The following is a 27,460-nucleotide window of genomic DNA, read 5'->3' on the forward strand; positions in this document are numbered from 1 at the left end:
GAAATTGTTTTATGTCAGCTTGGCATTTTATCTGGCTATAGTTGGTTTAGTCATCTGGAGGTCACAAGCTCTTACTCTGGGAGAGGGTTAAATCTGTTTATATTGCTGACCATCGAGAAATAAATGTGGTAGCTTTGAAATGACTGAATCTTAAACATGTACTCAGTCGATGTTTTCAAGTTTCTTGTTAGAACCAAACTTCACAACTTCTTTCCAACATGAAAGCTGAGATTAATTTATACTTATAGGACTTCAGCAGCTGCATTTCAAGAGAACAGCAAAGTTTGTAGTGTAAATCATGAGAGCTGGCAAGGGAGTAGCACCTGATGAATGAGATGCCTGGTTGTCCCTAAAGACCGTTGGACCTCCACCCTTTGGCTGATGACCAAGCTATCTTCACCGATTCTGTGATTAATGCTGTCTTTTCCTCTGCTAGGGAAAATCACTGAAGCTCCTTTGAAGTCAGTGGAGTTGCAAAGCTGCGTGTCAGGTGTGGGGCTGCCCTGCACCATCAGCATCTGGCAGCTTCCACAGCATTCCTACAGGTTCATATTAAGGCTTTCTTGCTTGTGCTTGCATTGCATGTGGAAAAATAAAACACCTGTATTGATTTAATTATAGATTTATGGTGTTTTACCAATATCCAAAGTCTTACTGTGCTCAAGCAGCAAAGCCTGGCCTAACACTGCTGATTCATCTGACCCTTTCACCTGACAAGACTTCCTGACTACAGCTGTGCTATCACGGCAGCTTGCCTTCAAAACCAAAGATGGGTCACTCCAGTGGACATGAAAGAAGGCTGCAAACACCTCATCAATGAATAACCTTCCTGCATGATCCAGCCTTGCAGACAGCCCTTTTCCCTCAAAGGAAGTTCTTAGTGCTGCACATGTAAGCGACATCTCACTGCTGAAGTTGACGTTCCGATCAGTGATTTCCAAGTGATGTGTGCACCTTACGGAAAGAAAACCCTTTATCTGAATTAGTTGGCAACTGTTAGTTTATCTCAGAGTTGTAAAGAAAGGTGTGTCAGCTAGAGCCTAGTTTCTCTCTGTTGAAGAAAACCCTGAGTCTGCATCTCCTCGTCTGTACCAGAGACTGCATGCAGTGTTTAGCCACCACTAGTTATACTCCATTTCACTGACAAAAGACGAGAAAAAACTGTGAAACCAAAGTTGCCCTCTCACTGCATAAGAGAATCTCTTCCAAATCTTGTAGATGCAAATTAGTGTTACTTTCAAGGAGACATATTCCCTTGAGTTTAGAGTAACACTTCAGTACAATATCATGACTCAAATTAGATTTAAATGTGCTTTTATGGATTCAAATTAGCATTAGTTTGAAGAGATACGTCATGTAGTCGTGACATGATATGTGCCTCCCTCCCTCTGGAAACAGTCTGGGACTGATAAAGCTGTAGGACTGTTGTTATGCTTCCTAAAGAGAATCATATGTTTGAAAGTCTATAGAATGAACCAACTTTTCTCTACAAAATTCAAATTTGATGGAGATTGCTGCTGGAATCCAAATGATATAACAGCCAATAATTTTTAATCAACACTGAGCTGCAATCTCAGCTCATTGGCATGAGGGGATGGAGGGATGAGAATGAAATCTGTGTAAACATGGTGAGGATGTATTGCTCAGAGAGTCAAACTTACCGGGATTGAGAATGGGACAAGTGCAGCCTCTGTTAGTCCAGGATTCTGGGTAGAGTGTCCTCTTGCCCCGGAGGATCTTCAGCTTTGTAGATTTCAAGACTTTCTTGATCTTCACATTGACTTCTGCATGGGAGCCTTTGTCATGAGCTGACAAGATCTTTGTCTTGATCACTGGGAAGACATGAATTCAAAACCAGGAACATATGAAGTATTTACAGTGCTCTCTTCTTTTTTTTTTTTTTTTTTTTGTCTAATGCAGGTGTCTGGGTGAAGCAGTGAGGATAGTTACTTTGCTACAGTGGAGTTAGCCCAATGGTCCTTGCTGGGGAGCCCAGGGTGAGTGCAGCTGCTAGAGAAAGCATACTTCCCCATAGCCATGAGGCTGCTGGTTGGTTTGTCCATGGCCCCTGGACCTGTCATGCAGGCAGTGGGAGAGTTCCAATGACCTGCTTTTCAAAACTTGTGAAGGCCCCATTTTCCCCCAGAGCTCAGCAAAGGCTTTGGCTTCCTTAGCACTTTTGGAAATCAAGCGGAAAGCCTTGCTTTCAGGGACAGACCTGGAGGCTTTGCTGGTCTCAGCCCAGGCAGGGCAGGCAGCAGGCAGGGGGGTGAGGGGCTGCCCTCATCCCACCTTGGTGAGCACTCCTGTTGCCGGTCCTCCTGCTTTGCAGAACCACCAAGTCCAAATGCAGTGCTGGAGACTGAGATGTTCGTGGGGACTGAGGCAAATCACAGCGTATTTTGAGCTCACAGATACCCACAGGCACACCCCTGCTGCCTGGTATCCCACCTGCTGAGCCCCTGCATGGTGGAGCCTCAGGGCTCGGGTCCCACATGTGAGCCTCCTCCTGACTGTGCTGATGCCTACCCTGATAGGTATCACCGTATGGTGGTGCTTTATTCAGCGCTGCACGTTAGGAACCTCAGGGAAACCTCTCCTCCTACGGTATGGCCTCCTGAAGCTCATGATGAGCCCCATAATTCATGTGTCTCTCCAGTTTGGCTGACACCTTTGCATGTTGAGTGATGAAAGGGTGGGAAGCCTGAGTGCACTTTAGATAAGATTTATGAACTCGGGTTTTTTGTGACTTTTTTAAAAAATTTCTTATCTTTTGCAAGATTAAACACAGTCACTATCGCATCCAGGGAGCAAAGCAAAGCAGAATCAGATTTTTTCCTAATATCACTAAGCCAGAGCTATATTTCAACAGCTGGCGGTCCCTTGAACTCCCCTTTGTGGGCTGCTCCGCAGCCTGCAGAGGTAGGGGTTATCTCTTTGTGCATTTTCAATTTCAGTGCGAGATGAAACAGGTGCAAGAGACGCCTGGAAGCCTGTGAAGGAAGGGAGTGTCACACAGAGCATTCCTTGCTCTGCTGCGGTATGAAGGAGGTGGTTCATTGGTACACACCAGAGAGACCTTAGGAAACAGAGTGCCCCCTCTCATTCATTTAAATCCAATAGAAATATAGACAATATTCATCACCCTATTGCAACAGCTAAGCTTTAATGACAAGGGAAAGTTCCCAGTGGCTGCTGGAGCTGTTTTCTCTGTGTAGTGTTTTGTATAGTGATCACCATCCCCCCTTACAATTCAGTGTAATTCAGATTTAGCAATTTCTAGACCATCCTTGGGGCACCTGGTCTACAGACAGAGTTTCAGTGACCCATTTCTGATAACAGTGCTTTACAGTCTGTCTTGGAGGTAGACAACCTCTCAGGGACACTTACAGCTCTTGTCCTCCCATGATATTGGCACAACAGTATCTTAGTAGCAAGAGAGGTGGGTGACAGAATAAGACGCTTCACCCACCTTGACATGGCACCATGATATCTATACATTTTGGAAAGGCCAAAGATCTGCCCCCAGACTAAGTAGCCAATGGGTTTGCCAGGACAGAGCGGTGCATGCAGCAGCACCTCTCTCGCTTTACACTTTTGCACCACCTGGCAGCACTTCCCTTTATGCCCCTGCCACCTCACCCACCACTCACCGTAGGTGTACTTCATCCCGCAGAAGACCTTGGGATTCCCTAAAACTTGCTCTTTACATTCGCATTTACCTGGGGAAAGAGAAGGATGGAAACAGTTGTGGATTGTACTTAAAAGAAGGGAGCTGTCGTGGGCAGAGCCTGGGACCTGCCAGAGGTTTTCACATGGTCCACAATCCCCGTGCAAAAAAAGCGCTATTTTCAGACACAGGCTGAATACACAATCTTAGTCCAAGGGCAATTATTCCTTGTTTACAATTTGAAAATAGGGGAAACAAAGGCCTTATTATTTTGCCTTGGGATGCAAATAACATGCATATCTTTCCCTGTGGTATTTTCCACACTGTAATATACCAGACAAAATTTTAAAAGGAAATGTTGCAGAGGTTAAGGCAGATTAATGACTTCCGTGATCTTAGAACAAAGAATAACACGATATACTTATTTACGCTTAAAATGAAGTTGCTCAGACAAATGATGGAGCTTTCCCCTCAATTAACTCAGTCATTCTATCTTTGAGATTTTATCACGCTGGTTTCTGAAAATGGAGGAAATGACGCTTGCCTGCTTGCATACAGCGATTGTAAGGGAAGGTGGCTTGATGCAGCACCATGGGGCCAACCTGTCTAGCAGCAACCTCAGGCAGCATCAGCCTCCTCAAGACTGAGGGGGAAATAACTTCCCAGCTGAAACCATAGCTGAAATGCTAGGCAAGCTTCAATTGCATCATAAGCTGCAATTGACGCCAAAATTGGCTGTGGGTATCAGGAAAATTTCTGATTCCCTGCCTGTGACGTGACAAAAAACACTCTCTAAATAATAGTGTTCATTTGTCCAGTGTGTAGTAGTTCTAGTGACTATAAAGACACATTTGAAATTCAGAGCTGGGGCTGCAAATCCAGGCAGGCTACTCTTGCCTTACTGGGAGCTAAATGCTGGGTGCAGGCTTTCAGCATGCACCATCTCCCTACAGAGTTTGCACATCCTCACATTGATGGAATGAGCCATAAGTCTCCTCCAGCTTGTGGAGAGGAAGGAGGTGGTTGTATAGGACGTTAATAGGAGAACGTTTATCCCCTCCTGCAGCTGCCAGGGCGTTAATTACAAGCCAGTGCAGAAGACTCTATCTGCGCTGGCTGCTGGTGGGAGGGGTGAGGCAGGGAAACACGCATGAAACTGCCATCCTACCAGAATGTCGGAGTGCTGAGAAGCCCTGCTCATCCTCCCAGCCCCAGGCAGGCTCGCTCTCGTTGAGCACCGCCTGGAAAGGAGGTGCTTCGTGGTGCCAGGTGACATCTGAGCTGTTGGAGCGAAAGGGAGATGGTCAGCCTTTCTCCTGGAGCCAGAGGAAAGCAGGGCCACTACCAACCCATCCTCTGAATGCAACTTGACTGCATGTCTTGGTGGTGTTAAATGCAAGGGGTGGTTTTGGAAAGTGAACAGGTTGAGTGTTGTCAGAGTAGGTCATGAATCCATTTTGGGTTTAAAATGCCTTATGGGGATTTATACATTATAAATATATCCCCAGCATGGTAAAAAAAAAGCAACAGGTAATATCCAGAAACAAGTATTATTAAAATGTGCTGTCTTCTAAAAGTCAGAGCTTGATTTTAAGTCCAGCACAGTCAATGAAAGCTGAGTTGCAGCAGCAACAATATTAACCCTTTGGTCTCCTCCTGCTCAGATCTCCCTGAGGCTCACATTTTGCTCATGGAGAGGAAGCAACAGTGAAGCTCAGGGAAAACACCTGATACATTAACACCACCACTGGGAGCTGATAATCCAACCTTGTCAGTGCCCTGCCATGATGTGCCAGGCACCCAGGTGAACTGCAGCCTCAGCTCCCATCCCATCCCCAATTCCTGAGTGCACCAAACCCCAAACGTTTTATATAATGGATATTTTCCAGCCCATGTGCCATGCATAAACAGAGTTGGCAGCAGTGCCTTCCCTGGAACAAAGATCATGAAAGTATGGTGAGGCTGGGAGGGGGTGGCCGGAACCCCCAACTCACCTGCTGCTGCGGCAGTCGCCGGTGCGGGGCTCGCAGCTGTGGGCGCAGTCACAGGGGCGGCAGCCATAGGCACCAAAGCCCCAGTAGCCAGGAAGGCAGCGGTCACAGCGGGGCCCTGCCACGCCGGGCTTGCAGGGGCAGTCACCAGTGCTGGGGTCACAGAAGGTGCGGGGTCCCAGGGGGAGCATGGCCGATCCCAGGGGGTGGCAGGAGCAAGCTGCGGGGACACCATGGAGGGGGAGAGATGTCTGTGAGTGCAACAGCTCTGTGGGATGAAGGTGCAGGAGACGCCTGAGAAACTGCTGCTCTGCCTAAGGACAATGACACTTCTGGGCTTTTTTTTCCTCTCATCCTTATAAGTCTGACCAGAATCCCCCCTTAGAAACTGTATGACTTGAACTTCTGTAAGGTATCTTAATTAGTTAACCTACCCTGGTTTGCATCATGTTTTGCCAAACAGGCCTTTATTACTTTCCTTACAGTATCTGGACTCCAATCCAGCCAAGTACCCAGGGATGTGCCTGGCTCACAATGACGTTTAAACTGCTGTAGGTGCTTCATTGCCAAAATGAATCAGAGCATAATTGCCTTCTAAAGTAATAACAACTCTCTTGCATCTAGGAGGTTAAGAAAACCCCCTTGGAACAGCCATTTTAATTAAAGTGGAGGCTGAGCAAAAAGTACCCCTCAGTGTCTGTCTGATTTTCTTTTAAAGCCATCATTTCAAAACATTAAAAAAAAAAAGAATGAGGACACCGATGGCTCAGAGATATGCTTTTACACACACTCTGGAACACAGGTTTTCAGAGTGCATGTCAGAAACTCTGGCTGCTCTTTTTCCCTCCCCCATAGCCCCTTGCAGCAGAACAATGCACTGGAAGTGTTCTGGGAGAATGCTCCCACACTGGGAGAAATGGCCATTCTCACAAACCAGCAAGGATGACCTAAAATAAGTGGTGTGAAGTTTTCCTTGCCAACTTCTTAGGATTTTTCTTTTGCATATATGTAATTTATGTCTGTTGCAAGACTACAACTTTTTTCCCCCTGAAAATGTTAACATTTTCAAAGGTCAGAAATACAGTTATTAGAAGTGTGAGCCAAACCTCTGACGATGTGGTCTGGCCATCAGGCAATGTGGTGCCCCGCAGGACCAGTAGTTGGGTGACTTGTGCTCTCCTTCCCTCAGGGTTTGGTTCTCTGACCAGGATGTGTTACAGTCAGCCTTGTGCATTATGGCAAAAAATTCCCTGCTGAAAGACTTTTGTGTAAAACTCAATTTACTTAAAAAATGTATTTCCTGAGAAAATTTAATTTAGAGGAAAAATTTTCACCGAATTCTAATGGTAGTATTTTCATGTTGCAACTGTGAAGGCAATAAAGCAGAAAAGCCACTGCTCACAACACAAGCTTTCTCTTAAAATACTTACTGCAGCACACACATATTTAATTTGCTCTGACAACATTTTTGTGGTTTCAGGGATTTGACATACCTGGAGTGTTGTTTCAAAATATTAAAGGATAGATTAATATTGGCACTTAACTTGGAGGCGACTACGATTCCAAAATCTTTGCCAAAGTAATCCCCAAATTTTCCCCACCCTTTCCATTCCCAAACAAATATAATTATATAAAATTAAAAGATTAGAAAGCCTCTCCACAAACTGCATAACTAGCTGCAGGCAGTGAACTCCAGTACCTTTAATAGCACAGTTTTCAACAGCACTCACCAAGACTCACATACCTTTCTCCTGAAGTCTGTGAAGTGTTTTACACCTGACACATGTAGCCCAATGCTCTCTTTTCCTACTAGAGGTGGTGGGTATTTCTGGCATTCCTCATCCCCTTCAGGGGAAATATCAAGCACTTAAACCTCTTCCATCCTCCTGCAGTCAGTGAGATAAACCCACTGCTCAGAGAAAGATTTGGTCCTATTTTGGTTGGGTTTCAGCTGAGTTTTACACCCAACCGTATTGGGATCGGAGCTTTTTATGTTGTAGACAATGCTTTCACATAATTTTTTTTCCTAATGGAAAATTTAATGGCAGTGGCAACACCATGGTGACACAGGAATATTAAATTTACAATGGCTTTTATGAAAAATACAGCAGCAAGCTCATAGAAAATGAGAATGTAGTTGGCTGTACTTTTTCATAAAAGCTGCAAAGAGATTAATTTTAAAGGTTAGTAATTTCTACAAGGGCTTCACACCCATCTCCATGGACGCTCTCCTTCCTGACTGCTCCCCTATGAGCTACCAAGGCACTGACCTGTTTTTCATCAGCAACCAGTGAATTGAAGCTTTTTGGTCTTGCATCTTGGGTGGAGGCCCAAGATGACACTAAGTGATGTTAATCTGGATGCTTTGGGTGGAAAATTTACAACGTGGTAAACATTTGTGATGTGCTGCACTGGGAACATGCTGAGCAATGCAGAGAGGTAAAGTGCAGCTCAACATTATGCACCGAGCACAGAAATGAGACTCTAGAGCTCAGATGTGAGCATGTTGTGCCAACTTTGAAATAAATGCATGAAAATAGGACCAAGTGCTTCCATACTATGGCAATGGCAGTAAGAAAAGGGCTGCAGGACCGATGATACAACACATGGCAGCTGCAGTTACTGCCCCCTCATGGGCTGCTGCTCCAAGTGTTGGTTTTAGACCCTGTTTTCCTCCTTCCACCCAATCTGCAACTCACTGCAGCACAGGCAGTAGGAGATCCACCTCCAGGAAGATGAGAGGAGCAGCGGAGCAGCAGATAAAGCACGTACAGACAGTGCTGGATGGCACTTTGTGGTGGATACACGGGCACAGAGCCTGAGACTCTCAATGCGAGGCTTTGGGACAGTGCCAGTCTCATGTGCCATGGCCACCCCACTGGGGACGCCGGGGGTTTCCACACTCAAGGGAGCTCCAGTGAGAGAAGGGCTGGCTGGGCACCACTAGCCTGGGACCAAGGGAAACCTTCCACAAAGTTGATATTTTTGCTTTCCTTTCGATTCATAAGCAGCATGATTAAAATGCCAGTTTACCCCCCTGTACTACCTAGTAAGATTTTGCACAACTTCCGTGCACATATGAATTAAAAACTGCCTGTCCTGGCATCGCATGTGCTGATTGGGATTGAAACGCCACAAATGGGACTCTGGTGGGGCTGGATTTCTCCCCCTGGATTGGCGATACTGTTGTAGTTTCTTCAGCTGCCAGCTAACCTTTGGAAATGACAAATATTTACCCTCAAAAACCTACAGTTGAAAAGCAAAAATAAACTCATCAATTATAAAACCTGATTTATTGTCTGCAATTATACTGTATCTGAGGCTTAAAAATTCATGAGGGATGTAAAGAAAAGGACTGATAGGCATGGCAGGGGGCAAGAGTCATCAGATTGCTGTTTTAAACAGCAGAACATCTCGTTTTATCGGGCACACACCTACTCCTGAGCAAATATTATATACACTCTTCGCACAAAAGACTCTTTAAAGTATCCTTAGAGATTACAGCTTAACAACTCCTTTATTTACTTTGACCTTGGAATTTTTAAATTTTCACTGCTACCCCACGGTTGAGCAATAACGGTGCCTTGAGCCAGAAGCAAACAGGCAATGCCGTGGCCTTCCTGAAAAGAATAACAGGGCACCACGCACGTCCCTTGTTATTGCAGACCATGGCACGGTCCTTGGAAATGTGCCAGGCATTGGCTGTAATCAGTCTTATATAATTTAATTTAACAGTCATTTGCTACGGCCCTGCGAGCTGCTGGGCTCCCCCGGGAGATGCTGGGTCCCTGAGTGCAGGGAGCAGCCCCAGCAGCAGGAGACCAGAAGGGAAAAGGTGAAGGGGGTCTTAGGGAGGACAGTATTTGTGAGTGTTTGAAAAGGCCAGAGAGAAATAATCTGCATGTTTGTAGCAAAAGTGAAGTATTCAGATAATCTCTGCATTTTTGTGGAACCCAGGTTATGCCAGGGAAAGCTGTCTGCCTGACATACCTGAGTACTTCATGCTCTGTAATTCATAAATACTGAAAAAAAAATAGCGACAGAGTAGATGTACTTAATGCAAAAAGTAAATAAATGTAGACTTTTCACTGTACTCAAGGCTATCTCACAGTTCTTGTCAAATATATATTACCTTTGGCCTTTAAATACCAGAGTTCATGAATACTTAGTGGTCCATAAAGAGGCTGGATTAAAGAGTAATGGAAACAAATTTATGGTCTTCATGTCAGACACACATTTTTTGGGGTAAAAAAATGTGGAAAGTGGACTGTCACGGGCAAGTGATTTAGAGACAAATGCCAAAAACTGAGAGGACTGAGCGCCGGCATTAGTGTCCACCGTTACATCAATAAAAACACCCATTAATCATCTCATCTCCACAGCTTCCTCCTGCCCAGAAGGGCTGGGAGAAACTTTTTAATCAGGTCTCCTGGGACTTGGCTCACATATAGCTAATGACATGACGTAATGCCTGACTTCATTAGCGCTGGTCTAACTCGCACACAGGCACACGCATGCTGTTGGCAGCCTTCCCTTTGAGCCATGGCTGTTCTGCAGCAATATGTCCCGAGACCTCTGTTCGATCTGGTTTTGCAAGGAGGGATGCTCCATGCTGGCCAGCCCAGGAGGTGCCATTTGACTCTTTCTCGGACCCTCCAAACAGCCACAGGATTTGGACTGGGTGTTTTGGCACCAGGAAAACTCTGCAATGGGTCCTTGTGAAACCCCTGTCTCCTCAATGGGCTGCATGAGAAGTCACAGCAGATGAAGGCCACTCCTACCACTTCCAAGGTGAAGGGTGTTATTTTTAGGTGTTCAGAAGACTTCACTCAAATCAGTGCCAAACCTTTACTTGTCTTCAATGGCCTCAGAAAAGTGCATGCTCTTCCCTGATGGGAGCTGGCACGTAAAGAGAATCAGGAATTACAATACTAGTGAAGGTAACACAAGCTCAGTAAAAGCACATTTCGGAGATTGAGGGTCCCATACAGAATTTATTTCAGTCTTTTGCTCTGTGTTATCTACCAGGAGTCAATTAATCCAATTGGGTTTTTTGTTTAATCACCAAGGCTGAATTCATGAGTTAGAAAAAACCCTCAAGCCCCCACTTTGGGTCTAAGTGCAAGATTTAAACCTCGTTTTTTTTCTGATGAGACTCCAAAATGAAAGTTTGTCGCCTAAGTTCTGGCAATAATTACAGAGGGAAAGTATCTGATGTTTCAGAGAAGATGACTTGGGACTTTGATGTACACAAGTAAGTAAAGGAACTTTAAAAAGTCATTCAATTCACTGTTCAAAAAAACCCCCAAATTTGTGTACATACTACAGCAGTGAAATACTTATTTACACAAGTAATGAAGAACTGTGGTCAATTCTGTTTCTGTAAAGAGAATTAGGGTTGTAAAACAGTCGGTTCAGCTGCTGCTGCTCCTCCTTCCAAAGAGGGAAAGGTGGAGAGGAGCAGGACTTCTGTGACAGGCTGGTGAGGCCACCGGGGAATCTCACAAGAAAGATTTGCAGTGAGGGAGCAGAACAAAAGCGGTTGTACCCCACAAGACCCTGCAGATGAAAGTGAAACCACACACACCCTCCCAGCATAGAGTGCAGTTCCCCACCCCAGAAGGATTTCTCTTCCTTTAAACGCAGGTAGTTTTCCTTTGGAGGAGAGAGATAGAGATGTGCTCAGCGTCCCCTCAAATGACACAAGCAGGGTGTCAGTCAGATTTTTTTTCTCCCATCAGTGAAGGTCCTCCTCCAGATTTAGGTCAGTGAGGAGAAATCTGGTGAAGCTGGTGGGTGGCTGTAGGCGCACAGCACAGAGCATGTCTAAGCCCTATATTTAGCTGACCAGTGTAATGTACTCAGCGCAGTTTGGGGATCCGGAGTCCCCCACGGTGAGTCATCATTGCTCACAGGGGTCCCTGGGGAGCAGGGCTTTTGGATCGCTGCTTTCGCTTGGGAAATATTTAATTTTACATGTGGCCAAGTCATTGCCTCTGGCTTGGCCTCCTTGCTGTCACGTCTTCTGGAATATCACTTAACTCATGTTCCCGTTTCTCCCTCTATACCCACCTGCTGCTGCTGCAAACATGCACTGGTGGGTGATGCTATTTATCAGCTGCACCCCTGTTGGCTGAGGCACCCTGCTTCTGAGTTTGCAGCAATCACCAAACAAGGAGAACATGCAAACATGACGCAGCTTTTGCTCTCCAAAAATAGCAGAAAAAAGTCAATGAATCATCTCTTTTCCCCTGCCCCTAAACCACAGGTATCCTTGGGGCAGATTTATCAACAGCATCTGCAGGCTTTCACCCTGAAAATCACATCATTGCTTTTTTTGCAAACAGCATCAAAAAAGGAACTCAAAGAGCTCCTTGTCCTTCACTGAAGCAAGAAGATTGCTCCAAGGAGGGTCAGGAAGCTCCCACCTTTCCTTTGACACCTTCCCACTTGAGAAGCATTTTACTAGTAAAACGTCTCTGACTTACCTTTGCAGGCATCTGGGGCAGAGAAGGGCTTTCTGAGGTCCCGGTAGAAGCCTGGCTTGCAGCGCTGGCAGTGCTGCCCTTCTGTGTTGTGCTGACAGCTGTCGCAGACACCACCGCTGCGATTGCCCGATGCCAGCCACGCATCCATGTCAAAATGACAAGTGTCAGCATGCCCATTACACTTGCATGCTGAGATGAAGCCAAAGAGAACAGAAAGACTCATTAAGGCAGTGAAAGATGTTGATTTATAGAAAAGAGACACAAAAACGCAAACCATATTTTGGAATGGGACACCTGACCTATGAACCCATGATTCATCCAAATGCATGAAATGTGATCACATTTTCATCCAGGTTTCCCAGCCTCTAGAGGTGACATTTAAGAAAAAACAATTGCTTTAACTCTTTTATTTCCAGTATGGGTTTCCCAGTACAAGGACAGCAATATGGTCCGGCCAGCACAGGGAGACCTCCCATATTCACTGCTCCTGCTGGGGCAGGATCCTTCCCTCCCTGCTTTAGAAACTAGCAGTGCCCCGTACAGCATCTGCCATGCTCCTTACATCTGACAGGGAAAAGGCAGCTGGAGGGGAGATGTGTGAGAGAGGGCGAGCATCCCCCTTTCCCTGCGCTGGCAGTGGATGAAGCCTGGATGCCCACACACCTAAGTCAGGGGCCAAGTGAGATCTATTCCAACCCCTGCTCATCAAATGCTGCTGGTGGAAACAGCCATTCACTGTCATTCCCTGGGTGATCATCCACACTGCCAGGTGACCACAGCCCACACAGGCAGCCTGATGCTAGCTTGTTGACAGCATCACAGCCCTCAGTAAGCCTGCAAACCTTCCTGGGTGCTGCAATTAATCCTCAGCACCCTTCAGGCTGGACTGCTGCTGTTACTGAAGTAGATCACCCGTGACCTCTGCAGTGCCCTGCAGCCTGCACTCACCCTAAGCATGCTGCCCCGGCACCGCAGAAGTAATCCTCAAACGTCCCCAGAGCCTGGGGCTCCTCCTGCCCCCAGCACCCAGGGGAGTGAGCAGAGCCCCCATCCATCAGCAGAAGGCCATACCTCCCACAAATGTGTTTGTCAGCGGTGCCCATGGAGGGAACAATGCTGGCCCCCCATCACCTCCAAGGCACCGAGCAGGCTGCAGTCTGTCTGCAGAAGAAGACCATATCTCAAGGTGATGAACTTGGGTCTCACAGACAGGCCAAACCAACAGAGAACACATTCTTGTGAGGATTTACAAACGAGGAGCTTTGCAACAGGGCTGTCCCTGCCATACAAACATGTCGTGGGTGCTGGGCAGGAGCATGGCACTGGCTCTCTGCTTGCTGAGCTGATTTGCAAGCACCTGCCCACCACCCTATTATCTGCTGCCTCTTGGAAACACAGCAGAAAGGCACACAAGGAGGAAGTGTTTTGTTCCAGCAGAGGCTCTGGAGACGCTGTTCCCAGCTGACTACTTACACTGACACTCTTTGGGGGCTCCGGTTTTGCCGTCGGCAGCCTGCCAAGGCTGGTCGTTGTAAAGCGGGGCGCAGTGCTGGCAGTGGGACCCTGCTGTGTTGTGCTTGCACATGCATTTCCCATGGACCTGGTAGGGGAAAGAGAGCAAGGATCACCCACAGCAAATCCCAAAGAGTCTCCAGGCCACAAGCAATTTGCCTGTATAGGAGATACCACACCAGCTAGACACTAGTACACAGACTAGAAAGAGGACTAGCATGATGTCAGTCTTGGTGTTTAATTCAGTCAGAGGGAAATATCCTGCAGTTACACTTTCAATTAGATTAGTATTTGTGGATCTGCATGTCATGGTATTGTATAACCACAGCTTTTCTTATTTTTTGAGATCTAAAAGAACCTTTAGCAGACAGTTCCCAGCTGCAGCATGAATTTCCAGGAGAGATTAAAAGAAGCCAAGCTCCCAAGCATCCTTGGGAAACACTGTAAAACCTTTATCTTTTTCACCCTCCCAAACATCAATACACCTTTGCACACCTGCAGGAATAGCACTCCCAACCTCAGCACCTAGCTCTGTGTGCCCAGCCATCACCAACATAAATAAGAATAAAAGAAATTCAGACTCCTGAAACATAGATATCTATTCATCCTAGGCAGAGTTTTTGCCCCACGAAGAAAGAACCAGGGATAGCACAAAGACCATGAGTGACTATACTCGGATATCTTCATGACAGTTAGGTAATTTAACAGCTAGACAGCCTACGGTAAGGGGGTAATTAGAGATGAAAAGCCAGCGTAGCATGTTTGGTGCCAGCTGCCCTGTCAGCCACTGGCATTACTCATGCTGTTGGCAAATGCAAAGAAAACAGGATGTAGCCAGAGGGCAAGAGCAGCCCAGCAGCCCCTAGATGCAATGAGATCACGCTCTGAAGCAGCGTGGCCAGCTCAGGCCACAGGCCGGCCATAAAACCAATGGAGCTGGGGGGCTGCACCAGCTGCCAGCTGCTTTCAGCATCGGGAGCGACACAGGGCAGTCAGGGTAGCTGGTCATCCGGCCTGGAGCTGGGACATGGCTTTAACTGCTACTAGAAAATGCTGCCTTCCACTGTTTAACTTGTGGTTTTACAAGTGTGCTTTTCCTAACTGTATGACTTGCTGCTGAGACCTGCCACGAAAACGGCCCCTGTGAAAAACCCAGCCAGTAAACAAAACAGAAGAGGCCCTTGAGCACGTTGTAAACAGCTCCTGCTTGTTACGTAGGTGCACACATACACACCACACACACTCTTGATTAATGATGACTTTTTCTGATTTTTTTTTTTTTAATGAATAGATTTCAGCTGCTATTTCACAGGGCTCAGAGGTAACTGGTACAGACAAAACTTCAAAATTGACCTTGAAGGTCCTTAAAAGACTTATCAACAGCGACGCAAATAGCTAAATTTTTTGAAAACTTTTCGAGTGATCCTTTCCTGCCTTATCAAAATGTCTGGATCATCAAAACAGGAATAAGCAAAATACAGTACAGCAACTGGACTGCGTAAGCAATGGACAGATACAGATGGAGTCAGACAGAATGCATAAGCATCTAAGCTAAAGTGCAAATACTAAGATAACATAATTTTCTGTGCTATTTCAGCCTCATTGCATTGATCGGTTGGTCTCACCACAGATACTGGTTGGTCTGTCTGGCTTATTATATTGATACATGCTTAAATGTGTGCTAATGTTTGAAAAGAATGAGAAGGAAATATAGAAAAGAAACAAAACAAATTTGCAGAGGCAATATTTAGTTGTCAAGGTGTGTCTTGTGTTTTCATATTTTCCTTTTTGCTACCACTTACAAAGCATTCTTCTTCAAACTCTTGGATGCCTTGCTTTCCTAAATTATCACTTTTCAATAAAATTTCTTTCTCTCTTAGGTATTTTTTTAGGCAAAGTTCACACACAAATCAATGTTACAGAGCTACTTCACACACATTTGAAAGCATCCATCTGCATGGAAACAGAAATTGGTTAAACCAGTACTGCTTGTGTGGTTATCTATCTTCTGGTGGTTTTGATGAAGCCCTAAGTCTTTGAAGCCATTTTTGGTAGGGGTCTCTTGCGAGCCCTTTCGCCATCAAGTGGTTAGAGCTAAAGAGGTTGTAGTAGCCTGAACCACATCTGTGGCCAGAGAAATCCTTCAGCTTGTTCTTCACCAGACTGTCCCAGCTGTTAGGGTAGAGGGACCCAGACCTGGGACACGGGTGATCAGAAGGGGAAAGAGACCTGAGGGAGCCAGAGGGTGCCATGGTCAAAACCAGGTGGTCCCTTGGTGCTTTGGTGATCACAATGCCAAAGTAAGAAGGAGGTGGGAAAAGACTTGCAAACAGGGGTATGTCCCAGACACAGGGATTCTTGGGATTGCTGAGGGGAGATGTGTCCCACCTGTCTGTGCCTGCAGCCTGCAGCCTCTCCCCTCAAATTCAGCTCCCCCCTTGCCAAAGCCACAAAAAGAATCAGTGGGGACTTGATCAATCAGCCAGCAGCTGCTCAGCATTAATGATGTACAATTCTGAACCCAGCAGCACCTAAGAAACCCTCAAAGGATTAAGCATCCCAAGACACCACCAGTGAGCAAGGCAAAACTCCCCACCGAGGAGCATTCACAGTCCCAGGGCATAAGAGCCTGCATGTTCTAAAAGCCCAAGTACTGTATAATAGAGCATGACATGTTGCCAGAATATGGGGAGGTGGGTGAAAATAGAAAAGGATGGGTATCCCAAGAACCTGATGTGTAGCCACTAATCTGGCACGCAGAGCTAATAAGTAAACCACTGAATAACTCTAAAGAAAGAGGTTTTATAAACTTAAAAAACTGCTGCAGCAATGGCAGGCTTGTGGCAAGGAGTGCTGCAAAAGAGTCAGATCTGGAGATGGTGCAAATCAAGCCATCTGGTGTTTAGGTAGACCCGGAGGCAGAGCAGGCCATGATGCTCCTGGTATCAATTGTTTGTAAAGGTACAATGCACCTGAGGGAGGAAAGAAATTAATGATCTGGCTGAAATGCTTAAAAAATAATAGGCTAGAGTGATTCTGACTTCTGTGTAAAGGCAAGCGCAGGACCAGCACAGAGGTCCGTAGGCTGGGGCTACCCAGCTGACTCGGTGGGTGCTGTCACAGCCTGGGTCAGGAGGAACCACGTGTTCCCAGTCCTTATCGTAAGGGTGTTGCTTTGCAGTCTCCTTTCCTCCAGATTTTGTCACAACCAGATGTGTTAGTGTCTTCATCAGACACTCCCTCCCAAGCTCAGATCCCACTGTGGATCCTGCAGCCCCTCTGCTCACCTCGGCATGGGCTGGGATGGCTGTTCAGTAGCCCGGCCTGCCATGCATTCTTTGCAAACCCATGTGCCCTCTGCTTGCCATGGGGCAAGGGACCTGTAATCTCAGAGGGACTCATGTCTGGGTGAGCACCCATGGGGGCACAGGACGTGACAGCCCAGCTGGCTCCACTTCTGCACCAGATGCAGCCACTCAGGCTCCGGTCCTTGGGAGCAAGCTTTGGAAAAGGCTTCTGGGTTCCCAATTCCCATGGGCCTGAGCCTTTACAGGGGCACTGCTCAAATAGGCTGGACCCCAAAAAAACTCTTCCTCTGCAAGGTTCCCCCTGGTTCCATGGTAGCCCTGACCCCTCTCAGCCAGGTAGAGCAGGGCACAAACCTGCTAACAAACAAGTTAAATAGCTAAATGGCCAGTCTCAACCCAGTGAGGGGAGGGAAACAGGCTCTTTAATAACTTGTTTCTCAGTGTAACTGTTTAGTTAATACATTTTTTTCCCTATCTCTTTTTTCCAGAAATTTAATGAAAGTCAGACCTAAGTGCTTCAAAAACCTTGCCTCAGGCAGACGTATTTATTCTTTTTCAATAGCATTAAACCTATTACCTCCCAAAAGAGCTCTGCTTTAAACATCTCCCCATCCTAGCTTTAACCCACTGAAGAAAATATCTTTTTTTTTCTATACAATACCAGCATGACAGAAAAGATTTTTATGCATTGGAAACAACAAAAGAAGGTGACTTTTAGCAAGCCATTTCTTGCAGCCCATAGGCAGACAGATTTTTTTTTTTTTTGTTATAAAGAAATAGCACGACAGTTGAAAACAGGAGGAAGACAGGTCAAGAAGGAGGGGTAATAGAAGGAAAAGAGAAGTGGTGGTATGTGAAAAACAGCCAACAGACTGTCTACACCAGGCAAAATTAATGCCCATAAGAGCTGTGGGAGGGCCAGATGCAAGACTGCAATGCCCTGTATATTCCCCATTGTGCTGGGGAGCAGCCAGGAGCCAGGTCTGAGAAACCAGCCAGGCAGCTCTGCTGGACCCAAGGTAGAGTGAGGAAATTATGTACCTGCCCTTGGGGATTCCTCCAGCATCTTGGAACCTTTCTGAAGACAGAATCGACAAAGGGAAGAGTGTGTTTTTTCCTCCCTTTTCATTCACCTCAGTTTACGTTTAACTATAAGGCATACCTACTTGGGGTCACTCTGGAGCATCACTAAGTACACAAACACAATTCCCAGTGTCTTAATGTTTTAAGCATTCACACGGCTCCTGACTCATTTAAGCGGTAAAGCCTTCACATACCGTTTTTCATTTTGTCATGGGGTCTTTACATCCCAGTTCACTTTCACACTGTTTCCCTTCTTAGCTTGACAGTCCCGTCACAACGTCAGTCATTAGGCGGCACAATGCAAACAGTGTTACAAAAGTTGCCTTCTGTAAGATAAATGAGCGACTGATTTCTCTATACAAAGACAGTTGCTAGGGCACGCTTCCTTGCAGAGCCTTTTGTTGCTGAATTATAACCTTCCAGTGCTTCCTTTCAGATTGTAAATACATGGGGTTTTTTTCTTTAGTTGAATCTTATAAAATACTTTTCTCCCTATTTACCATGTTCCAAAATGTTGGGCAATGAGCAAGAAATTATGCATTGAGGGAAAAATGCTTGCAGTCACCTGTTATTAATTGATTGATATTGCAAGAACTCACCCACTATATAGAGTCCAACACAAACACATACTGAAAGAAAGTAAATGTCCCAAAGACCTGATAGTGTAAATAGGCTAAACAGCTGGGAGGGGCAACTGCTTTTAGTAGAGTTTCTTTCTTAGAACTGATAAATTTATTTTTTTTTTTAACTTTCCTGGAAAAAAGGGCATGAAATCAGCCTAAAGGAAAATCATAGCGTTCATGCTGAGTCTGTAACGATAGCTTTTAAACTGTGTTGCACTTGAGCCACTGTGCCAAGTTTAGAGCCCATGCCTACTGGCTGCTGTCAGGGCGCAGGAAGGTATTCTTTCTCAAAGCACCAGACAACCAAATTTATGCATGAGAAAATTCTCATATCCTATCTTGTTCTTGTGAAAGAATACAAAGCCTGTTGTCCAGGGTGTGGGAGCTGTCTGGCGGGTTTTTTTAATTCCTTGTACAATAGGCTTCTGTCAGTGCTGCTGGAGAAGACCTTCAGCATCTTTTGATGGCAGTAACATGGTAACAATTTATAACAGCCGCTGGGTTGGCCACATGGGAAGTGGGAGGAATATTCACCCTGCCTGACTATAGAGAAGTGCTTTAGCATGGTAGCTCAGTCTACCCAGGATCCCAGCTATGCTGTATCCCCCCAATCCCTTCATAAGTGTGGAATGAGCCTGTGGAGATCTGCTGGCTAACCTGGCTACATCAACTGCATGCCTAAAATTAGATGAGGTATATCTGGGGTTTGGTGCCTAATTGTCTGGCAGCTGCCATGAATCAAGCTCAGATATATTCAGTGACCAGGTTCCTTAACTGGTTTGTCTGTTCAACCTGGAAAATAAAGCACAGTTCCTGGAAAAGTCCTTGACTTACACTGACGCAGCACCTTGGACTACTAAAGAAGCATATATGCGTAATTGGAGCAGTTTGGCAGCAGCACCGCATCAAACTGCTTTGGGCACATGTCTTAAGTCCACTGAAGCTTCTTCATCCCTAAGTTCTAATTTCCCACTTCCTTTCTTCAGAGCGAGGATAGCTGCTGTATCATGTTATTAAAGCTGTCATTGAGGGAAAAAGAGAACAAGAGCATAAACAAAACCAGACCGCTTTGTTTGTTCTCCTCTGTTCAGTGCAGGTGAAGGATGTTGTCGTGGGTTAAGTAAACAGACTGGTACTAGCGGGAGTGCAGGAGGGGAAAGGCAGGAGAGAGCAGGAAACATTAAGTAGTTGATAATACTGGATTATCAGTGAGATAATGAAGTCATCAATTGATAATGGGATCTCATCTCACAGGAGTAAAGCAGAAAGCCCCAGCAAGGACACAGCTCTCTAAGACTGATGACTCAGGCCAGTCGTGAATACCACTCAGCTGTCACAGGATTCTGCAGACAAGTAGGGCCACGGAGTCTCTGAGGTGAGTGAACTCCTGCCCTCACCTTAAGACAGAACTGCACAGCCCAGGTGAGGTGTTGTTGGGTTTGCTTTCCTCACTTTGGAGTCATAAATTGCATGATCCTACTTATGTGCAGGCTGATCTCCTCTTTCACAACCTTTGCCATAGCTGCAAGCAGGCCATGGGGATGCTTTAGCTGGTAAGGGGACAGGCATGTACTCCAATAGCTCCATGTGCAGAGGTACTGGCAAGGGGTGAGAAGCTCCTACACTACAGATCAGATGGAAAAATAGTCTTCTCATGGCCACTTGAGATCAGGAGGAATCTCTTGTGTATGTGACTCCATTTCTCTACTTGCACTGGTGGTTCACATGTAGTGCAAGCAGATTCCCAAGAATCCCAAGGCTGGAGGAGGGGGGACGCCGCTGGGGCTTTGCCTTCCCCTAGCTCCCTGCATCCTGCCTCATGGCCACCTCCTGGAGAAGACGCAGGCACGACAGACTGTTGAAATATATATAATTTCAGCATTTATATATAACAATGCAGCTCAGAAACTGATCCAACCACTTTGCATGGTACAGTGTGAGGTGCGTTTGTCCATGCACGTTTATTCCTCGGCATGCATTGGGCTGTTGTTGATGAGATTTGGGTAGTGACCCTTTGAACAAATTTGGGAGGAGCCGGAAAGAGAAGGAGGTGTATCTGTATCGTCCTGACAGCTGTCTGTTGCACACAAGTGTGTAACAAGGGGCAGTCAGGATCACACTGCCCACGAGGAGCAGCCCTTGCCGTCACTGGAAGGCAGCCAGGTCTTCTCTGCAGTCTTCCCCTGCAGCTCATGGAGAGACACCCTCCCCTAGAGCAGGAGCCCCACCTGTATATTCAGAATTCACCTAAAGGCTGAAATAGCATTTCTGACGCTCAAATGAACCCAGAGCTTTCCTGCAAAAATTCCTTTCTCCTTTAGGAGAGAGGGTGGGTTGGGCGAATTGCCTGCAAGCTTTGCTCTGGATACCCACCCAGTGACTGCCATAGAGAGGAGCATCACAGAGAGTTTTGCAGCTGGACGGTGGTGAGGCCACAGAAACAAACCTCTTCTTTTATCAGGCCCTGGCTATTGCTTTTTGCTGTTGGGGCTAATATTAAATATTTTTTTTCTCACAGTGAATGTTTGGACTCTGTAAAGTCCACTTTTGCTCTGACTCAACTGAGGGGAGTCGCAAAGGAGGTTATCTCACACCAGTGAACAGAGCTAGAACTGCTTCTCCTGGGGTGGAAGGAGCCCTTCTTTGTCCACGGCACCAGTCTGTTCACATCCCATCGCTATGCCCCAAGGGTGTCCTGGGTCAGTATTATCTCATGGCCAAGCTGAACTTCTAGCTTTCCTTCAGTCAGTCAGAGTATTTACCTTCAGAACTGTCAGCTTCTCAGCACACAATGGCCCAGCCCTTGAGAAAAAATGCATCCCATGGCAGCGAGCTGGGCTGATGTCCTGAGCTGAGTAGAGCATCAGCCCCCTGGGTCGTGTCCCTGCACCAAAACTGCCCAAGCAGCAGCCCTGCATCCCCATGAAGCTTTGCAGATCCTCTCTGAGTGAGACGGCTGAAATGCTTCTGGTCGCTTTGTGAAATCTGTCCGAGACTTGGAAGCTATGCCCAGTGCTGCCAGGACAGCCCGGCTTACTGCCCAGAGCAACCCGAGAGAAAAACAAATATAACACATCCGGGTATTCTGCTGGCCAAGCAGGGACTGAAACTAAGCCTGTCTGTGGGCTGAGACCAAGTAGGGGTTTAAGAAAACTTGAACACATTTTTTCTGGAAAAATTTTATTTTGTTTAAAGGTTCTTAACCTTGCTTACAATTTGATGTTAACTCTCTAACTCAGGAGATATTCTACAGGAGTGTTCTGGTCAAAACAAGCATAAAAATGCAGATAGATTTTATAACCATATCGGGAAATGATAATGTGTTTCCCAGCTTTTACTGACCTTGGTTTTACAGTGAAAATTCTGCTAAAACCCAATATAGACACAGTTACATAAAGACTAGACTGATGGCCCGATCTCACACTTGAATAACTGGCCGTAATTCTTCAGAATTATCTTTTATATGACTTTGTTAGGTGAAATGTACAAAAACACTCCTCCTCTGAAATCCTGCTCCCTTTTCAGAAGCGTCTCTGACTTCTCCCAGCTAATCAGCCACAGACCCCGCAATCTTCCATTCTTTGCTCATTCACATGCACATGCCTTGCTATCATCTTGGAAACAGTCCTCTCTTCCCATCTTGAAGCAACACACTAGCAAACCCCAGACTGGTATGCACGACTGTGGTGCCACCGCAGTCCCCGAATCACAGCAGCCTCGTGCCAGGCAGGAGACTGGCATGGACTGGGCTCAGCCCTGCCTGCCCCAGCCCTATGGTGGAAAAAGTGGTATCAGGCGAGGAAATATCTTACCACTCCATGACCCTCCGTGCAAACAGTGGGGCTACATCACCCTTACACCAGCACATCCCCTATGGGACACGGGGGATAAGCTCTAAGGCACAGGGAAATGAGTCAGCCTCACTGCAGAAACGTCACCTTTGGGACTCCTGCCACATGCACATTTATAACCAGAGTTGAATTTCCAGTCCCCTCAGGGCTGGCACAGGGTCTTGTTGCTCATTCTTGCTTTGGTTTTCAGTGTGATTCTGGCACTTGATTGCTTCCCACAGTACCGCCTGTTACCTGCGCACTACGGTTTCCATAGGCTATAGCCATACTGGAAGTGTATTTGGCTGCAGGCTCTGTGGTAACTCTCAGCGGTGCTCTGGGGCATGCTCCTGTGCAACTGTATCCCACTGAAATAATCCCAAGCAAACAGATCCTTTCAAAGACTTTCACTCAGGGAACATCTGTGGAAAGCAGAGCAGTGCCACTTGAAACAGCCTGATGAATTATAGCACCGCACGCTTTCAAACTGGTTGATTTTCAACCTCTTTTAAGACTAGCTCTATTAGAAGGGAAACATGCTGTCTGCTTCAAGTCTGAGACCATAATTTAAGTAAAATGAGAGTTCTCCAAAGAGCTGGACAGATGCCAGACCTTCTTACCTCAAGTAACTGCCTTCTGGTTTTTTTATGATCTTTCCCTTTCTAATATTATTCAGCACAATACGTACGAGTGCCTTGGCTTTCCCCACCGCTCCTCTCCTGGCAAAGCTGGGACTTTTAGAGCCAGCCAAGACAGGCAGAAAGGACAAGATCTGCTGAGTGCAGCGAGACCAGGGTGTCCCCAGGCTGGCAGGGTGCAGGCATGCCACGCCACAGGTGTTCAACATGTTGGCTGCTGTTGTGCCCATCACCTCCCCTACAGATTAGCAGCTCTCACTTCTCTGTGATGTGGGAGGACTGGGGTTTGGGTCTTGCTCAGTCCAAAGGGATTTGAGCTCAGAGTTCTTGTGATGGGAGTCTCATTGAAATTGGAGCACAGGGGTTTTGTTTGGAGAAAGGTATCGCGAAGTACAATGGAAAGCCTGGAAGCGAGAGGCTCAGTTCACGAGCCAACCCACTATTTGAGGATCCTCCAGAAAAAAAACGGTAATCACAAGATTCCTAGTACATTCAAGGAAGCTCTCCTCCCTCTCTGTCATTGTGCTATTGAGAGTTAGCCTTTGGGGGAAGAAGAGTCAGCAACTTCAATTTATTTTAAGGATCCATTTGAAATAAACAAACTTAAATTACAGTGGAACATCCTTGAAGACTGAGAGTCCTGGTCCTACGCAGGGGCACAAGGGAAGCCCAGCACCTCAGCCTGACACAAGACCACCTCCTTTGTAAAGATCGCTTTTGCTCACTGTGCTTGGAATTCAGGGCATCACACATCAAATACCATATACTCAAACCTATACCATACTCTATACCATTCCCTACAATTTTTAAAACTCTGCTCTCCTACAGTGCAGACATTGTTGGGTGAATGTACATACCACATGGAAAACACCAGCTGCCTTGACAGGCTTGAATCCATCGACAGGGACACAGTGGTCAGCGTGGCCATTACAGAAGCAGCTGCCCTTCACGATGAAATCATAGACAGCATAGTGCAGGGGTGGTGAGGGCTGCGGAGGCCAGGGGGCCGGGCCCACCGGGAGGCAGGGGCAGCCCTGCCGCTCCAGCAGTCGCACCCGCAGGTTGGTGATCTTCAGCTGCGCCTGGGCTTCCATGCTGTATGGGTCCTCTGCGGCGTAAGGCGGCGACAGGGCTCGGTATATCACCTGGGCAGAGAAACACAGCAAGGGAAGCAAATAGGAGGATGTCAGGCAGCCCGATGGTGGGCCGGGGAGTGGGATAGCAGCAGGAGCATCCCCTGGAAGCATGCGCCAGGATCTCGCCCTGCTCGTCCCACTTCACAAACGGTGGGAGCAGCAAATCCACCTCCACCCCGGTGTGTGCGAATTGACCCGCCATGATCCCCTAATGCCCCTTTCCACACAAAGTCTGGACCCTACGAGTGTCAAGCAACATTTTGCCATTAACTGAAAGCAGAGGTGGGTGCCGTTGATGTGCGGCATGGCCCTGGCTGCGGTGGGCAGCCCGGTGCAGGGACCAGCAGTCCTGCAGGCGATGTTCAAGTGGGGGACTCTTCATTTACCTTCCCACCCCCAGAATGGGTGTATTTTTTTAACAAATAAAGCTCAGATTTCCAAATATTTGGCTCCTATCAGTCCCAAGCTGTTTCCTAGTAGAAAAGTGGTTAGGTGTGACAATTAGTGACAGCAAGCTGATAGTCAAGAAAACCAAGATAAGAAAAAAAGAAAACTGAGGGGGCTTCTGAAGTTTAAACAAATACTTATCAGTCAGTCTTTATTTTAACTTCAGTCTGATTGAATAGGTAAATATTGGCTGAAACTGAAAATTGAGAGCATTAGATAAAATTAGATAATTTTCTTGAAGTGGTTTATTTTAAACTTGTTGGTCAAGCTGCCTACTGTGTGACATCACTAACAGCACATAATTCACATAACTACCACTGACATAAAATGACACATTTACAATGTATGTATTAGTTACTGGTACACTTAATTCACGGTGACACTTTCTAAATAGTTCAATAGCTCTTCACTGAATAGCTGCCGAAGGCTCAAGGAACTACAGTATTTCTAAGCAACATTCAATCAGTCATTTGAGTGTTTGAGGGTGTGACGCAGTCTAATGGCTCGATGCACTGCTCCCAGCAGCAGCTTAAAACTTCCTTAAACTGTGCTGCTGCCCCACTGATAACCACCCATGTCACCCAAATTTCCGGCCAGCCTCCTACGGACAGCAAGGAGGTGTGCGGCAGTGAAGGGCAACCACAGTTTCTTGCCAGAAGGTGCTGCAGGGTGCCCGGCGAGAGGCAGTGGGTAAGCCTGCCAGCGTTGTTTACAAGGATCACAGCCACTTCTTCCTAAATCTACTCATACCAAAGGATGCAGCTGATATGTTCAGCTGATGAAGGCTTCCCTTTTATTTCACCAGGATTCATGGATCCTGGAAATAACAACCCCGGTGCTGCCAGCTCACCCGCCTGAGGGCTTTTCTTGCTGGCTGCCGCCTCTGCCAGCCCCGCCACTGCTGCACCACCCCTGGTCAGGACCTGGCTTTTCTCCAGAGATGCCAGGATCCAGCCAGAAGAAGCTTTGTCCCAGCCTGGAAGGAGATTTAGAACTTGTTTTGTAGCTGAATGGAAGCAGTGTGCTTTTGCATGTCCCGTTGGCTTGCCAAGCACGGTCTCTACCAGTGGCTGGTGACAGCGGGTCTCAGGCATTCTGGTGCCAGACGCCGCACACTGGCAAGAACATCATGGCTGCAGCCCTGCACCACCATCCTGCAAATGCTCCCTCCCAAGGGTATTTCAGCATCTTCTGTTGGAAAGACGTAGATAAGGGAGAAGATTAACCGGGAGAGGCGGTCAGAGGGCGGCTGGTGAGCAGTACGCCCCTTGTGTGGAAGTGTTGAGTCTGATGAGGGATATTAATAAATAGTAACACATTTGAAAAGTGGTGGGTTTGTTTCCCTTCTCTTCCAGGAACCTATAGAGTATTTTCTGCTTTTCTAAAATAAAAATATCAAGCAGATATGAACAGAAACCCAAGCAAACCCAACTATCAGGCCCTGCACCTCTCCCCAAGGTTTGTTATTTACCCAAACTTAAATCAATGTAATTCTGATCACATTCATTTGTTAGTGGCTTTGTGAACACAAGATGCTTTCAGATATGGAAAGAAAATTCCTTGGGAAATATCCAGGTGTCTCCAAACTGGAGCCATTGATTTCATTTTAGTGGAGATGATGAAAAATGCCAGGCTGAGAATTTTCAATGAAAACTAGCATTTTTAGTTCCTTGCGTTTACATAAATCTCATCTCAGAGAATTCTTTGTTTGTCCTGATTTAGATGAGAGTGGTGAAGGAAATACATAAATGGGAGCAATTTATGATAGATGCAGCTGCAGACTTTCTTCTCAACATTTTCAGTTTTTCTTGCTTATCTATCCCTGTTTGGTGCACATGACTGATGTTTCTAGCTCTAGTAAAAACAATCGCAGCAAGGAAATCAATAACCCTGAGAGCCTTCGTGCTGAGAAAGTTCAATCTTTTCTGTGTGGAATTCAGGGGGAGTTATGCTGCTGATTTCAATGGAGCCAGCTCAGTCCCTAAAATGTTACAAACATTTCTTTTTATGGCTACTTGAAAACAGTGATGCTAAACATGAGCCCTATCTGTAATTCCCAGGGGCTGCAGGCTCTCAGCCTCTCCCCTGGCTGCCTCGTGTCGCTCCAGTCATGCCCAGTAGCTCCGGCCCCGTCTTCAGAGCCACGCTGCACCCTGCGGCAGTGCAATGTAACGGAGTGAGCCTGGTCTCGGTCATGCCAACACAGTAAACACCCTTGTCCCAGACGCTAGTAGCTCTGCTTTAATAAAATACAAACCAGTCATTATAACATGTAGGATGCCATACAAATAGCAATTCTCTGCTCTGTCCCAGCTGATTGAGCTGGAGCTCCCAGAGGCTGCATAATAAGGTCAAGGAGGTGTTTCTCAGTAGGATTTCCCTGTTCAGTCCTTAACCTTGCTGATTTATCCCAGTCTGTCTCTGGAGTCAGCACATCACTCCCCAGTACGACAGCAAAGGGTGGAAGACCCGGATCTTTACACCAGCAGCTCTTTAGTGCACACACTAATCCAAATTTTCTATTTTGTAGAACAAGTAGGAAGCAATAAATCGAAAACCCACAGCACTTCTATGCTAGACATGCCATAATATATCCTATCAGAAAGATATTTTAATTCCCAGTGTAGCTAGCTCACTATAAATTCTACGATACTTGGGATTCTTCTTAAACACAGTCCCAGGAACTGAATCTTTATCTCAGCTTCTCTTCAAACCTAAGTATCTAGCAATATCT

At 46.4% G+C, this 27,460-nt stretch overlaps 1 protein-coding gene across 1 annotated transcript in view; it reads right to left on the bottom strand.

Moving 5' to 3' along the window:
- The window catches only part of NTN4 (netrin 4), a gene marked incomplete at its 5' end in the record, with an annotated part of 43,677 nt that overhangs the window by 1,932 nt on the left and 14,285 nt on the right, over positions 1 to 27,460 (bottom strand). The window contains 7 exons of the mRNA XM_010080894.1: positions 1,662 to 1,832; positions 3,654 to 3,722; positions 4,839 to 4,951; positions 5,665 to 5,881; positions 12,150 to 12,338; positions 13,623 to 13,749; positions 24,001 to 24,288. Of these exons, the coding sequence (XP_010079196.1) occupies positions 1,662 to 1,832; positions 3,654 to 3,722; positions 4,839 to 4,951; positions 5,665 to 5,881; positions 12,150 to 12,338; positions 13,623 to 13,749; positions 24,001 to 24,288 (1,174 nt within the window). The remainder of the gene's footprint in view (positions 1 to 1,661; positions 1,833 to 3,653; positions 3,723 to 4,838; positions 4,952 to 5,664; positions 5,882 to 12,149; positions 12,339 to 13,622; positions 13,750 to 24,000; positions 24,289 to 27,460) is intronic.

This window comes from Pterocles gutturalis, unplaced genomic scaffold, assembly GCF_000699245.1.
Source record: "Pterocles gutturalis isolate BGI_N339 unplaced genomic scaffold, ASM69924v1 scaffold41739, whole genome shotgun sequence".
Classification (NCBI taxonomy): Eukaryota; Metazoa; Chordata; class Aves; order Pterocliformes; family Pteroclidae; genus Pterocles; species Pterocles gutturalis.